The 16464-nt window shown below is 50.0% G+C and overlaps 1 protein-coding gene across 1 annotated transcript in view; it reads right to left on the bottom strand.

Annotated features, from left to right (window-relative positions):
• The window catches only part of LOC117346460 (DBIRD complex subunit ZNF326-like), a 146657-nt gene that overhangs the window by 40548 nt on the left and 89645 nt on the right, over nucleotides 1-16464 (bottom strand). Inside the window, exon 7 of the mRNA XM_033916036.1 lies at nucleotides 6646-6742. Coding sequence (XP_033771927.1) covers nucleotides 6646-6742 — 97 coding nt within the window. The remainder of the gene's footprint in view (nucleotides 1-6645; nucleotides 6743-16464) is intronic.

Here is a 16464-nt window from a genome sequence, read left to right on the forward strand (position 1 = left end):
CAGGTGAATAACTTCCTCCTTAATCAGCTCCTGGTGCTGAGAGCTGAACTTTGATGTTTTCAGAGGGCACCCGGGGGGATTTTTTTTTTCCAACTGTAGAGAGTAGCCTATTCAGACTATTTTGAGAACCCACTGGTCTAGGTTTACAAGGTGCCACCTTTCTTGGAAAAAAAATTCAACCTCCTTTCTTTGGATAGTTCAGAATGGCTACTTTTACTGCAGTTATATTTACCTGGAGTCAACCAAAAGATCATCCTTTGCCTCGACTGTGGAGCCAGCTGGATCTTTTGATGCCTCTGCTACCTTGGGCAGGACGCAGGAGCAAGAGGTTCAGATATTCTGAGATGGGAGGAAACCTATGCCTTTGAGAGCGGTAGGCCCTCCCTTGCCCTCTACCAGAGTACCTCCTAGATGAGAAGGCTGAGACAGGAGTAAGTCAGGATAATGACTTGATGGTGTCATAATGTTTCTTGATGAGGTCTGCGACTACCTACATCTAGTCACCAAAAACATTTTTTCCCAGTATAGAATATCCACCAGCTTCCCCTGAACCTCTGTTTCTAGGTCTGAGGCACATCGCCAGACAAGCCTATGCATCCTAATACTCATGGCAGAGGCCATGGATGCTGCATTGAAATCATCATAGATTGTCTGAGTCATGTACTTTTTATACTCCTACTGCTTAGATACTAGGTGGCTAAGCTCAGCAGCTTTCTTTAGAGGTACAGTTGCAGAAATCCAAACTCTTTTCTGAGCACATGCTCCACCCCATTAGCCTGAGAGTTTGCAAACATATCCAGTTAAGTCCCAAAGTCAAGTAACATACATGCACAAATCCATGACAAGGGGGTACAGGGGGAAATCCCCAGCAACACAAAGTCTGAACTGGTCTGCTCTGCAAAACATGAAACAAGCAATAAACAGGCACAAAGGCAATGCAGCAAAACATTGAAGAACAATGTAGAAATAACCTGCTGCATGCAATGAGCACCCAACTGAGACAGCCTTCAGGAAAGCATACTCACAGAAGTGGAAAACTGCACCCAGGATCCGTCAACTGGCTGGAAAGACGTCAAGCTTGCAAGGAGACCAATTGAGGCAGAAAGAAGCAGGCTATTCAACAACTGAGTGCATGCAGAGAGGGCGGGTCGTAGAGAATTCTACAGGGACTAACAGAAAGAAGATTATTAAAGGTATAAACCTAATCTTCCATTCTATTACTTCCCTTCCGGATTCCATACGCTAGGTGATGTACCAAAGCAACGGTAGCAGCTAGGAAGGGACAGAAGAGCATGCCTTAACACCGAGGTCCCAAAAGCAGCATCAGAACAAGCTGCTACTTCCACTCAGTAAAACCGGGTAAAAGTATGAAGAGAGGACCAAGTAGCTGCCCTGCAACTTCATCAGAATGAATCGCACAAAACTTCACCCACAAGGCAGCTACACCTCTAGTAGAGTGTGTTTAGAGTGAAATTGCGGCTGCTTGCCGTGGGCGATATAAGTCATGGAAATGGCCATTCAAGTCCATCATGCAATCGAAGACTTGGACGCCGGCCAACCACAGCAAGGCGCAGCAGTCAGGACAAAAAAAAGTGATCAGACAGCCTGAAATCGCGAGTCCTCTTCAAACAGTGGAGCAAGACTCTCCTAACATCCAACTTGCACAAGATCCAATGCTTTCGTTCCAAGCTTGTGTAAGGAAACACAAACAAATTAACTTCTTGGTTGACATGGAAGGCCAGAAACCACCTTCGGTAGAAAGGTACAGGATGAAGAATCACTCCCACATCCGAATAACAGATAAAGGACTCCCTGCACAAAAGAGCCTGAAGCACCGAAATACTCCGTGCCACGACAATGATGACCAGAAAGACAGACTAGACTGCCAGATTCAGAAGAGAAGCATCCTTCAGTAATTCAAATGGGACCTCTCCAAGGCCCTGCAGAACAATGTTAAGATTCCAAGAAGGAAAAGGAAGACGCAAGGGAGGCCGCAAATGAAGTACACCTCTTAGAAACCTGGACACAGCTGGATGAGCAGTAAGCAAACTAGCGCCTCTGCACACTCTAAAACACAAAAGGCCTGCAACCTGAACTTTAAGGGAGGCCACTTCTAAACTTGTTTCTAGGCCCACCTGAAGAAAAACCAGGACCATCAAAATGGGAGCTCTCAGGCTCCACGTGATCCTGAGTACACACACCACTCTTGGAAAGCCTTAAAGGCTGTGGCATAAAACGACATAGTAGAGGGTGTCATCGAGCGCAAGAGAGTCGAAGTAACTACATCTGAATAACCGCACTTCATCAAAGCTGAGCGCTCAAGAGCCATGTCATAAGACTAACGCGCCATGGGTCTGACTGAGAAAATCTCGATGAAGAGGGAGCCGGAGTTTCTCATCCCACTAAAAATGGACGAGATCCTCATACTATGGGTGATGAGGCCAGTCTGAAGCTACTAGAATCACCAGGCTGGGATGAATTGCTATCCGGTGGAGGACCTGACTGGCCAGAAGCCACAGAGGGAACACTTACAGAAGTTCTAGTTCTGGCCAGGGCCATAGCTTCCTTGCTGTTTGTCACCTGAAAAAGCACCTGGCCTTCGAGTTCTCTGCTGAAGCCAAAAAGTCCATCTGGGGCTGATCCTAGTGCTGTACAATCAAATGGAATGCCTACTGTGAGAGGGACGATGTTCCTGGGTTCAAGATCTGACGGCTGAGGAAGTCTGCCTGAATACTGTCGACTCCAGCCACAGAGACAGAAGATGAGCTTCTACCCAATGGAACAGCATGTGAGTTTTCCAGCCCAAGGGAGAGTTTCTTGTGCCCCCTTGATGATTTACGTATGCCACCACAGTGGCATTGTTGGAGAAATTCATATAGATGTTCCTTTCAGGAGGGGCTGGAGAGCGAGTAGCTCCAGCCAAATTGCCCGAAGCTCCAGACAACTGATTGACCAAGATTTCTGATGAGGAGACCACTCCCCGCAGTGACCATCCCAACCCAACAGGCTGGCATCTATTATGAGTCATTCACTTGGAAATTTTAAGAAGCAGCCCTGGCAGAGAGCCTCCTCCTGAAGTCACTAGCCTAAGTTGCTGCACGCTGGCACTGTCCAGGAGACCAGCATCTGAAGGGAAAGACTCTGCGGAGACCACCAAGAGAGAAGGGACTCCTGTAAAGGGCACATGGGTGCTCCGGCCCAGGGGACCGCCTCCAAGGAGGCTGCCATAGACCCCAGAACCTGCAGGTAATGCCAGGACGTGGGAGTCAGATGGTCCAGGAGATTTCTAATATGCCGTTGAAGTTTCTGTCTATATGCCTCAGGAAGAAACACGACCCTGTCTGGAGATAAAGAGAAGGCCTAGATACTCCAGCTGGGAGGATGTCCAGTGGCTTTTCCTGAACTTGCCAACATTTGCAGGAGAAACACTACCATCTTCACTGCACTTTCGAGGAGATGAAGCCTGGATCAACCAGTTGTCCAAGGAAGGATAAACTTGGACCTCCTGCTGGCAGAGAAAGCCGCCACAACTACCATCACCTTGGCGAAAGTGCAGGACACCATTGTGAGGCCAAATGGCAGAGCTGCGAACTGGAAATTCTGTTGCAGAACCTGGAAAATGCAGAAACCGGCGATGCTCTGGGTAAATCACAGAAACATGATGGCAGATAAAGGCCAAATGGCCCATCTAGTCTGCCCATCCGCAGTAACCATTATCTCTTTCTCTCTCTGAGAAATCCCACGTGCCTATCCCAGGTCCTTTTGAATTCAGACAGTCTCCATCTCCACCACCTCTTCTGTAAGACTGTTCCATGCATGGAGGTAAGCCTCTGTGAGATTCAAGGATGCCAGAAACTCTCCTAGAGAGACACAGCGGCTATCACCATATATGCTGTTTCCATGCGGAAAAGAGGAATTCACAAGAAGCAGTTGACTGACTTTAAATTCAGAATGGGTCTCCAGTCATACGAGCCTTTCTGTGGCAGGATGAAGCATAAGGATTATCTGCCTAAGCCCAATTTGTGTTCTGGAACAGGTTTCAGCATCCTGATGTCTAAGAGGCGTTGCAGAGTATCACGGACCCTGGACTCTAGTCTGGTCGACTTGCTAGAGTCCAGAAACAAATCTGGAGGAGGACAAAGGAGATCTAACTTGTGCCCCTCCCGAATGATGGCCAGCACCCATCAATCCGAAAAAAATCGAGTCCACTCCGAATAAAACTGAGAAGTTAGCCTCTGACCCCTGGCATCAGCAGGGCTTTTTAGGCATAGCCACTGCACAGGAACCTGAGGCATGAGGATGCCTGGAATTGGAACTGTTGTAACGGGGGTATACCCTGGCAACACCTTTGGGAGGAACGAAGTGCACTATGATCCCCTCCCAATGACCGGCGAAACTTGTTCACTGAGAGACACTCAGGGTGGCGCTTGGCAACACCTGTGCAGAGGTCATCCAGACCCGTACCAACAAGAAGCTGGCCCTTGAAAGGACGTCCGCTTCCCTTCAGGCAGCATCCCCAAGCCAAAGACAAATCCAAAGAGTCTGGCACACAGCAGGCTGGCTCCACAGATCCACCAGAGTTTCTCTGTGAAGCAGCAGTCCGGCACCGCAGGACTGCATCGTTTCCGCAGACAGGGGACCACCGGGAGGGGGTCTCAAGGCACTGAAGCCACAGAGAAAACGAACTTTAAGCAAAAATGAAGAAAAAGAAGCAGATCAACTGCAAAAGACTTCTGCACAGATTGCTTGCAGAAATTGTACCCAGCTCTCAGGATAAAGAGTTTGGATTTTTTCAACTCCCAAACTGTGGGTTGGGATTGAACACTTAGCATATGGAATCCAGAAGGATCATAATAGAAAGGCTATTAAAGCTAGACAAATAATCCAGGTATGGACTAGAAAGACTTCATATCTGACAGACACATTACCTGATACAGTGATTAAAGTTCAGTTTTTGATTTCTTCCTCCACACTCATCAGCAAAGCACCACCTCAGACTCTGGCTTCCTGCAGGTTGGCAGATGCTTCTTGAACCTTTGACAAGTGAGAGCTCACCTAGTCAACAGAGTGTTCTGCAACAGACTGGTATGCACCCTTGCCGATGGCCCAATTTCGACTGTCACCATTATTAATCATCAATACTTGCAGATAGTCCCACATTCTTTGTGCTCTATGGAGAAAAGTCCCTGGGACTTTTGTTACTAATCTGTATATCTGAACTGCTGCAAATCAGGCTCCCAGATAACCTAAGCACTGGGATGGTATTAATCAGCTTTAAACTTCTAGTTTTATCACCTAGCCAAAGGACTCCAGAACCTGCCTCTTAAATTTATTTCCTCAGCTTCCTGTTCATACTTGGCCCAGATAATCCATCCATGCAAGTATGGGTAGATCTTCCATAAATGCCACCATTGCCTCTACCATCACGATTTTGGGGAAGATTTTTGGGGACTGTATCTAGCTTGAAGGGTAAGGCCTTAAACTGGCATGTCTACCCAGCATTGCTAAGCAAAGCCATGTGCATATAAACCTCACAAAGTCCAATGGGAAAAAACTCCACAGTGATTAAGCACAATCAGCCATATTCTAGAAACAATGCCCTATTCGCGACCGCCCAGCGACATCCAAGTTTTGGATTCATGTCGAACTTAAATTGGCTTAATCGGCGTGGTAATTGACGACACCGGTTTTCAGACAATCAAAAAATAATAATTTAAGAGTTCAGCGCCAAGCTCTTAGACTAGCGAAGCCTAAGTGGAGGTGCCATCCAATGCTTAGGGACACCTATGTTAAAAAGTAGGCGTAATTATGGACAGAGACTAGGCGTGGTTGACTTAAGCGTCCTTAAGCATCCAACATAGGTGCCACCAAATCAGGCAAGTGAAAAGCTGGCCTAATCAAGCGGCACCTATATCTTAAGTGCTGGTAGATGTAATTCTATAAACAGCACCATTTTCTTGATTGACAACTATGCCGAATGGCGCCTACAATGTAAGTGCCAATCGTCGTCCTTTATAGAATCTGGCCCAATGCTTTCACACTGAAATGAAGAACCTGAAAATATTTGATGACTTCCTTGAGGCTACAAATCAGATGGAAAGATATCCTACAAAGTAGATGGAGACCAGCCTGTTCCCTCTCCTTGGGTGGCACCAGAACCACTGCCTTAAGATCTAACATGAAGACAGAAGTGGTCCTGTCTCCATCTGCTGGTAGGGGTACAAATTCCACATAAATGTACTAAATCAATCTGGAAAATACAATTAGGAAAAAAATAAAAGTTGGGTATAAGAATTATCTATTTAGTAAATGGCAATGGAGACATCATTCTAATAAAATAAACTTAATGGAAAAAAGATAGCCACTCATGTATAAATAATGATAAGACACTTTGGCTCTGTTGGTGCAGTCGCTGGTAAGCCAACATACACATGGCAGATGGCGCATTGTTGAAGCTGAGAAAGGGGAGAGGACAAAGAGCGTCAGATTTGGAAGATAGGAAGCGAAGGTGCTGTGGGAAGGTAAAAAAGTAAAAATGCAAAGAACAAGAGGAAGATGGGCACGAGTGCCTGAATCAGACAAATGTTTTACAAGTGTCTGCTAGAGATAATATACAATATATAGCCCCTTGCAAATTTTACTTGCCTTCCATTACATCTTTTTCTATAATTTTACCAGCCTCATTCTGGGAACTTTGTAACTTGCGCATAGATGTCTTTTTGAACTTATTCACCATGCATTCCTAAGAAAGGAAATTAAATATTAGTCTTATGTGATGATGCAATACCTGGAGTTGTCTAACAAACTGCAGATACAGTAATAAACATCTTAACAGAAATGCAGACACTCATGTAGCAGGGTATGTCTGTCAGACTGCTTTGAATTGGCAATAGGACATTTGAGGTGCAATCTATATAGGGGGTATTGCTTTTCTGCTAAAGAAACTGAGCCAGGATCAGATTGTATTCGGAAGGAAGTATTGGTAGTTCCACTCTATGGACTAGAGCCCAGAATTCTATGCAATTTTGTGCATAATTGAGCATGCATAACTTTATAATGTAGCGCAGTGATATGGGACTAAAACTCGGTGACGATTTGGGTGCCAAAGTCTGTGCATGGAAAAAACTTTGTTTCGCACAGTGGTACAACCAAGGTCTTGGAAGATATATCGTAGGGTATATGTTATATGAAGAAATAAGAGTGTTTGATGATATACCCTTACAAAAGTATTAATAAGCATTGCGTGCTGGGAGTGCAGTATTCTCCCTAGTGTGTTTTAGCTGGGCGCTCCGCCCAGCTAATTTAGGTGAGCGCCCGGCTGTCATCTTGCATCCGCACCACCAGCATCAAAACCGCGCTTCAATCCTCTTCCCTGTCCCTACTCCAGGGGTGTCCAATCCGCAGCCCGACAAGGAGTTTTGTGCGGCCCAGCTTCTCCCTCCCTCCGGCGGGTAGTTTTCTGGCAGGCTCCTTTCTGCAGTCGGCTGCGGATGGCGTCAGCTCCTCGCGCGCGATCTGTGGTTGTGTCAGAAGCGTTCCCTCTGACGTCATGACGTCAGAGAGAAGGCTTCCGAAGGGAGCCGGCCAAAAAACTAAATTAAAAAATCAAATCAATGAAGAGTGTATGCCAATTCCAATGGTACAAGAAAAAAAAGCCCATTGGAGGCACATTTGAAGGTTTGGCTTCAAATCGTGTAAATATTGGCATATGAGTTATTTGGCAATTCTAGGGACATTCCTAACTTGACACAGGGGAATTATCAGGGCAAGCCAGGATTAAAGGGGCTTAGAGCCCATCAAGATAGTTTCCCCGATGAGCAGGCAAGCGGGGCTAGGTCTAGTTCCCATAGCCTGGATCGTTGGCAAGCAAGCCCAGTGCAGCACCAAGGGAAAGCACACAGAAACAGGCAGAGAAGCCATTTTGCCCCTGCTCAAAAAAAGCAGCAGTTTTTTTTTCCTGACTGCAATATTTAGTCTCGCCAAAGAAGGAGGCAAAGAGAGTATTGGAACATGCCTATCCCATCCAGAAGCAGAGCTGAGTGTTTGTTTGGGGGGGCATTTTCTAGTTTATTTTTGAACTTTGGAAACGTTTTTCTTAGCTGTGCCAGGATGTACTCTTTTGCCACTGTTGAAGGACTTAGGAAGCTGCATGTGTTTGCTAAATGAGAACTGCCACAAGCAGGACTGATATTGCAAATACATATTTTTTTTCAAGCTGCAAAGGTTTAAACACTTACCTGATTTTGTTAAGAACATTTACTAAAGTCTTATGCAATGAGCTAAAGAAATGCTCCTAAGTAATTATTGATTTTTGCCTTCTTTTATTACCAAGTTACCACAAGCTGGAAACCAGGCGTGGCCAAGCTACAAACTGCCAGAACCACGGCGGCCATCTTGGAATCTGGCAGATACTGAACAGCTTCTCTCTTGTCCAAAATGAATCATTGCCATCTATTATCACTGCTGTTTGTGTTTATGGTTTCTTTCAAAATGCTTTATAGCAATGTTACTTACCGTAACAGTTGTTATCCAGGGACAGCAGGCAGCTATTCTCACTAATGGGTGACGTGATCCAACAGAGCCCTGATGTGGACGCTTCTTTGAAGAAAAACTCAAAGTTTCGAGTCGCCCTCACCGCGCATGCGCGAGTGCCTTCCCGTCCAGACCAGGCGCGTCTCCTCAGTTCAGATAGCTAGCAGAGAAGCCAACCCAGGGGAGGTGGGTGGGACGTGAGAATAGCTGCCTGCTGTCCCTGGATAACAAATGTTACGGTAAGTAACACTGCTTTATCCCAGGACAAGCAGGCAGGTATTCTCACTAATGGGTGACCTCCAAGCTAACCATAGTGGGATGGTGGGAGAGTTGGCACTTAGGAGAATAAATTTTGTAATACTGTTTGGCCAAACTGTCCATCCCGTCTGGAGAAGATATCCAGGCAATAGTGAGAAGTGAAGGTATGAACCGAGGACCAAGTGGCAGCTTTACAAATCTCCTCAATCGGTGTCGATCTGAGGAAAGCTACAGAAGCTGCCATAGCTCTGACCTTATGGGCTGTGATTTTTTTGTCAAGTGGCAATCCAGCCTGGGCATAGCAGAATGAAATGCAAGCCGCCATCCAGTTGGAGATGGTGCACTTGGAAACGGGGCTTCCCAACTTGTTCGGATCGAAGGAGATGAAAAGTTGAGGGGCAGTTCTGTGAGGTTTGGTGCGTTCTAGGTAGAAAGCCAAAGCACGCTTACAGAGTATGAAGAGCAGATTCTCCAGAGTGAGAGTGTGGCTTTGGAAAGAATACTGGCAGAACGATGGATTGGTTAAGATGAAATTCTGAGATAACTTTCGGGAGAAATTTCGGGTGGGTGCAGAGAACCACCTTGTCATGATGGAAGACTGTAAAAGGTGGGTCCACGACCAGGGCTTGGAGCTCATTGACTCGTCGAGCAGAAGTGAGGCCAATGAGAAACACCACCTTCCAAGTGAGATACTTCAGGTGAGCCTTGTGAAGAGGTTCAAATGGAGGTTTCATAAGCTGTGAAAGAACAACATTGAGGTCCCAAATCACTGGAGGCGGTTTGAGGGGAGGGTTGACATGGAAAAGTTCTTTCATGAATCTAGAAACCACATGATGGGTGGAGAGAGGTTTCCCTTGAAGAGGCTGGTGGAAAGCAGCAATTGCACTGAGGTGGACTCGTATGGAGGAAGATTTGAGGCCAGACTGAGACAGGTGCAAAAGGTAGTCCAGAACTGAAGGCAAGGAGGAATGTTGAGGCTCCTGGCGCTGGAAAACACACCAAACAGAGAATCTAGTCCATTTTTGGTGGTAGCATTGTCTGGTAGTAGGCTTCCTTGAAGCTTCCAAGACATCCCTCACAGGTTGGGAAAACTGCAGAGGGGTTACGTTGAGAGGAACCAAGCTGTCAGGTGTAGAGACTGCAGGTTGGGGTGAAGGAGAGATCCCTGATGCTGCGTAAGCAGAGATGGAAAACTCCCTGCTGCTGAGTTGAAGTAGAAGGGAGTACCAAGCTTGTCTGGGCCACCGTGGAGCGATCAGGATCATGGTGGCCTGGTCTGACTTCAGCTTGACCAGAGTCTTTTGAATGAGAGGAAATGGAGGAAACGCATATAGAAAGCGATTCGTCCAGTCCAGGAGGAATGCATCTGCCTTGAGGTGCTGAGGGGTGTAGATCCTGGAGCAGAAGTGAGGCAGTTTGAAGTTGTGGGGGGCTGCAAAGAGGTCTATCTGAGGCGTTCCCCACAGGGAGAAGATGTGATGAAGGGGCGTGGAGTAGAGAGCTGCACGAGAACGGGGACGACGGGAATCCCGCGGGACCCGCGGGCATCCCGCGGGTTCCCCCTTCGGGTCACGGGGATCCCATGGGGACGCCCCTAGGGTCACAGGGATCCCGTGGGGACACCCCCTAGGGTCGCGGGGATCCCGTGGGGACGCCCCCTAGGGTCGCGGGGATCCCGTGGGGACGCCTCCGAGGGTCGCGGGGTTCCTGCGGGGCTGGATGTACTCAGTCGCGCGGCTCTTCTTCTCCCTACCTTCTCTGCTTGCAGCACAGAGCCGAATGGAAGTCTTCCCGACGTCAGCGCTGACGTCGGAGGGGAGGGAGGGCTTAAACAAAGCCCTCCCTCCCTCCGACGTCAGCGCTGACGTCGGGAAGACTTCCGTTTGGCTCTGTGCTGCAGGCAGTGCAGGTAAGGAGGAGAGTAGCCTCGTGGTTCGAGTGGCTACCAAGGGAGGGGGGCGGTCCGCCCCGCCACACCCCGCCCCGGTTGCAGCAGAGCCGGCCAGGTCCCCTTACTTTTGTGGCACTTCCCCGACCGACCGATAACATCCCGGGTCCGACAATCCTCCCTGCCCTGTAGCCGCGAATCTAAATTATCTTCTTACAGCAGCTGTAATAAGGTAATTTAGATTTGCGGTTAAGAGCAGGGAGGTTTGTCGGACCGGGGCTGTTGTCGGTCAGTCGGGGAAGTGCCACAAAAGTAAGGGGACCTGGCCGGCTGTGCTGCACCCGGGGCGGTAGAGAATGAGGGGGGAGAAGGACGCTGAAAGGCCATGGGGAAGACGGGAGGGGGGGAAGGACTCTGAAAGCACTTGAAGACAGAGGAGGGAGAAGGACGCTGAAAGCACATGGGGAATACAAAGGGAGGGAGAAGGACGCTGAAAGCACATGGGGAATACAAAGGGGTGGAGAAGGACGCTGAAAGGCCATGGGAAGGGCGGGGGGGAAGGACTCTGAAAGCACTTGTGGAAGACAGAGGGGGGAGAAGGATGCTGAAAGCACATGGGGAAGACAAAGGGGTGGAGAAGGACGCTGAAAGGACATGGGGAAGACGGGGGGGGTGGAGAAGGACGCTGAAAGGCCATGGGGAAGACAGAGAGGGAGAAGGACGCTGAAAGGACATGGGGAAGCAGAGGGGGGAGAAGGACACTGAAAGCACATGTGGAAGACAGAGGGGGGGAGAAGGACGCTGACAGGACATGGGGAAGATGGGGGGAGAAGGACACTGAAAGGAAATGGGGAAGAGAGAGTAGGGAGAAGACGCTGGCAGGGAAGAAGACAGATGCCAGACTATGGGGGGAGCGGAGAGAACAAGATGGGTGCCAGACCAATTTGGAAGGGGGAAGAAAGGGAGAGGCACAGTAACAGAGCAAATGGAAGATGCAGAAGGAAGAGAGACAGTGGATGGAAGGAATTGAATGAGAACATGAGGAAAGCAGAAACCAGGCAACAAAGGTAGGAAAAGAATTATATTTCTTTTTTTTTATTTTGCTTCAGGATAAAGTAGTATATTAGTTGTGTTGATAAAAATTTATAAACATTAGAGGCTCTGGTAGAAACCCGTTTGCAAAGTATGTATTCTTCCCAATTAATATTTTCAAATTAATAAAGTCTTTTTGCTTATTTGTAAATGGGTTTCTACCAGAGCCTTTAATTCAGTAGCATAATTAAATGAAATAACTATTTCTGAAGTTTATAGGGACGGGCGGGGACGGAGGGGATTCCTCACGGGGACGGGTGGGGACGGAGGGATTCCTCGTGGGGACGGGTGGGGACGGAGGGATTCCTCACGGGGACGGGTGGGGACGGGTGGGATTCCTCACAGGGACGGGTGGGGACGGGTGGGACTTTGGCGGGGACGGGTGGGGACGGGTGAGATTTCTGTCCCCGCGCAACTCTCTAGCGTGGAGTTGAGGGTCCACTCGTGAGATTGTAGGAGACGGTTCAAGTTGTCTGCTAAGGCACTGTCCGCCCCCTGAATGTAGACTGCTCTGAGTAAGTTGTTGTTGCAAGTTGCCCAATCCCACACTTTCAGAGGTTCCTGGCAGGTGGAGGCCGATCCCGTTCCTCCCTGCTTGTTCACATAGTACATGGCGACCTGGTTGTCTGTCCGAATGAGGACAACCTGGTCGTGAAGGAGATGTTGGAAGGTCTGGAGAGCGTTGAAGATCGCCCTGAGTTCCAGGAGATTGATGTGGCACTGGCGATCCGTGCTGGTCCAGTGACCCTGGATACGGAGGCCGTCCAGATGAGCCCCCCAAGCATAAGTTGACGAGTCGGTCGTGAGGACTTTCTGATGACGGGGGTTTGGAACAACAAGCCTCTGGAGATTGGAGGATAGCATCCACCAGCGAAGAGACTGTTGCAGAGCAGGAGTTACCTGGAAGTGTTGAGTCAGAGGGTCGGACGTCTGGGACCACTGAGACGCCAAGATCCACTGAGGCGTCCTGAGGTGAAGTCTGGCAAACGGAGTCACATGTACTGTAGAGACCATGTGGCCTAGCAGGACCATCATCTGTCTTGCCGAGATGGAAGGGCGAGAGACACTGAATGGCAGAGGTGAAGAAGAGCCTCCATGCATGGGGGAGGGAGGAACGCTCGGAGTTGGGTGTATCCAGGATCACCCCGATGAAGGGGAGAGTCTGGGAGGGCTGTAAGGGGGATTTTGGGAAGTTTATCTCGAATCCCAGATGTTGTAATAACCAAATTGTCTTCTGGGTCACGAGGGCGACTCCCTGAGATGTGGAATCCTTGATGAGCCAGTCGTCCAGGTAAGGGAACACCTGGAGGCCGTGGTTCCTGAGTGCTGCGGCTACCGCTACCAGGCACTTGGTGAAGACTCTGGGGGATGAGGCCAGGCCGAAGGGAAGCACTCGGTATTGAAGATGGAGATGTCCCACCCGGAATCTGAGGAATTGGCGTGAGGCCGGATGAATAGGGATGTGAGTGTAGGCCTCCTTCAGATCCAGAGAGCATAACCAGTCGTTCTGCTCAATGAGGGGATACAGGGATGCCAAGGTCAACATGCAAAACTTTTCTTTGACCAGAAACTTGTTGAGCACCCTGAGGTCCACAATGGGTCGCAGATCGCCAGTCTTCTTCGGAACAAGGAAGTACCTGGAGTAAAACCCCTTGTTCTGTTGGTCCCGAGGGACCGGTTCGACAGCGCCGAGCTGCAGCAAGGCCTGGGCTTCCCGAAGAAGAAGGGTGGTCTGTGTCAAGTTGGAAGGATACACTCTTGGAGGATGTTCCGGAGGAACCTGGTGGAATTGAAGGGAGTATCCCTCCTTGACGATGGAGAGGACCCAGAGGTCGGTGGTGATAGTCGTCCATCGATGGAAAAAATGGTGGAGGCGACCTCCTATAAGTGGAGTTGCTGAAACAGATAGAGCGACAGAGGTTATGCTCTCTTTGAGACAGTCAAAAGGGCTGAGGAGCCTTAGGAACAGCAGAAGGTTGAGGCTTTTGCTGATGTTTCTGAGGATGCTGCCTCTTCACAGGCTGTCGGATGGGGGGAGCCTGTTTCGGGGGATAGCGCCGCTGGTAGATCAGCGGCGGACGTGATTGACGAGGAAGTACAAGGGGGCACTCGGAGAAATTGAAAGGGGACAGGTTTAGAACAAACGCTAGGAAGTTCTTTTTCACCCAGAGGGTGGTGGATACATGGAATGCGCTTCCGGAGGCTGTGGTAGGCAGAAGCACATTACAGGGCTTCAAAGAAGATTTGGATAGGTTCCTAGAGGACAAAGGGATTGAGGGGTACAGATAGGAGTAGAGGTAGGTTATAGGGATAGGAGTAGAGGTAGGTTATAGAAATAGTCAGGGACCACTGCTCAGGCAATAGGCCTGATGGGCCGCCGCGGGAGCGGACCGCTGGGCGAGATGGACCTCTGGTCTGCCTCAGCGGAGGCAAGTTCTTATGTTCTTAAGAGCAGGCCTGGGCTTCGGACGCAGGATGGACTGGAATGACTTCTCATGGTCCGAGAGCTTCTTGGTTACCACCTCGATGGACTCATCAAAGAGGTCGGTGCCAGCGCATGGAACATTGGCAAGCCTGTCCTAGAGGTTGGGGTCCATGTCGATTGTCCTCAGCCACGCCAGTCGGTGCATAGCCACCGAACATGCTGTGGCCTGAGCCGCGAGCTCAAAGGCATCGTAGGAGGACTGCATAAGCTGCACCCGGAGCTGGGATAACGAAGCCAGCGCCTCCTGGTACTCGAATTGTGCCCTGGGATCCACGTAGGGCATGAACTTCTGGAGTACGGACGAAAGGAACTCCAAATATGTTGTGAAGTGGAAGTTGTAATTCAGGACTTTCGAGGCCATCATGGAGTTCTGGTAAACTCTCCTGCCGAACCGGTCCATGGTCTTTCCCTCTCTACCAGGTGGGACGAAGGCGTAGACCTGGGAGGGGTGGGACCGCTTCAGTGAGGACTCCACTATCAGGGATTGGTGGGAGAGCTGAGATCCGTCGAACCCCTTCCGATGAACAGTGCGGTATCTGGTGTCCAACTTACCCGGCACCGCAGGGATCGAATGTGTCTCGAGGCACCGTGCAAAGGTCTGGTCCAGTAGCTTGTGTAAGGGAAGCTTTAGGGACTCCGCCAGTGGTTGAGGGAGGCGCATAGTTTCCAGGTATTCTTTCGAGAATTTGGACCCCGTATCTAGGGGGATGTCAATGTCATTAGCCATCTGTCGAAGGAACGAGAAGAACAGTTGGTCGGCCGTTGCAGGGCCTCGAGACGGGCTCGAAGAGATCGAGGCCTCCTGATCCATAGGGGACAGGGATTGTGACGGTGAGAGAGATCCCATTGTGTCCTCGAGCTCCGGCATCGGTGGAAGAGTAGTGGTTGGTGGTGAATACTCCAGGTATGCTTGCTTCCGATGAGGCGAGGCCTGCCTGGACGAGTGCCTCGATCGGTGATGCGGACTGTGTCGAGAGGTTGGCCTCGATGGGCAAGGCGAGTAGGTCTTCGCTGAGGCCCCCAGGTAGTGGATGGGGCTGGAAGCGGTTGATCGAAGCAGGGGTGGTTGCCGTAAAGGCTCAAACCCCGTCGGGATGATCGGTTCCAATGGAGGCATTCGCAAAGACTCTGCTCCTTGCATCGATGGAATCAGCTCCAACGGAGGCACTCGCAAAGACTCTGCTCCTTGCATCGAGTGTATCGGTTCCAATGGAGGCATGGGCAAAGACTCTGCTCCTTGCGATGCATGCATTGTTGCCAGACCAGACACTCACAGAGACTCTGCTCCCTGTTGAGAGTGTGTTCCCCGCTGAGGCACTGGAGGGGGCTCGACCTCGCGGGAGGCTCTACATGCCTAGGCTGGATTTGGGAAAGAAGCTGAGGCCCCATCGTGGTAAAGAGCTCGATGAATTGCTTCTGTAGCATGGTCTGGAACGAGGCCGGCAAGAATGGATCCGCATCTGAAATGGGACCACCTGCGTGGGCCTCGCGCTCCCTCGGGGCAGTGTGTGAGTGCTTGGACTCCAAGGTCTTGGGCACTTTCAACACTACTGGGGGAATGGGCTGCTGAGCTACCTGACCTGAGGAGGTTGAGGAAGGCATCGCAGCAGGCGCCGGAGTCTGAGGCGGGCTTGATGAGACTTGGCACCGCAGAGGTGGTAGGCTGTGGAGATGCGGATGATGTTGAAGGCGAAGGTCCCTTCGAGGTCGACGGCTCCGTCGAGGATTCCATGAACAGCGATTCCCACAAAACGCAACGGCGCTTGAGTGGGAGCAAGGCCGGCATGATTTCGGGAGATGTTCAGGCCCGAGACACCGAATACAGCGTCGATGAGGGTCCGTTAGCGAAATCGCGCGCTGGCACTTGGCACACTTTTTAAAACCGATGATAGGCCGGGACATAGGCCGAAAAAGCTCCGCCGCAAGATCGAAGCCGCGGGGCTGTGGCCACGTGGCCTGCCCGGTCGAACGGAACGAAGAAATTTTTTTTTTTTTTTAAACAATAAAACACGACGAAAATCAGCGATTAAGATCAAACAAAACCAAAACGCAGACTTAGAAGGCACACGGGAAGAAAACTTTGCGCAGAGAGTCGAAGACGGACTTCTCGGCTCCGCGGAAAAGTAAGAACTGAGGAGACGCGCCCTGGTCTGGGCGGGAAGGCACTCGCGCATGTGCGGTGCGGGCGACTCAAAACTTCGAGTTTTTC

The sequence above is a fragment of the Geotrypetes seraphini genome, chromosome 12, assembly GCF_902459505.1.
Source record: "Geotrypetes seraphini chromosome 12, aGeoSer1.1, whole genome shotgun sequence".
NCBI lineage: Eukaryota > Metazoa > Chordata > Amphibia > Gymnophiona > Dermophiidae > Geotrypetes > Geotrypetes seraphini.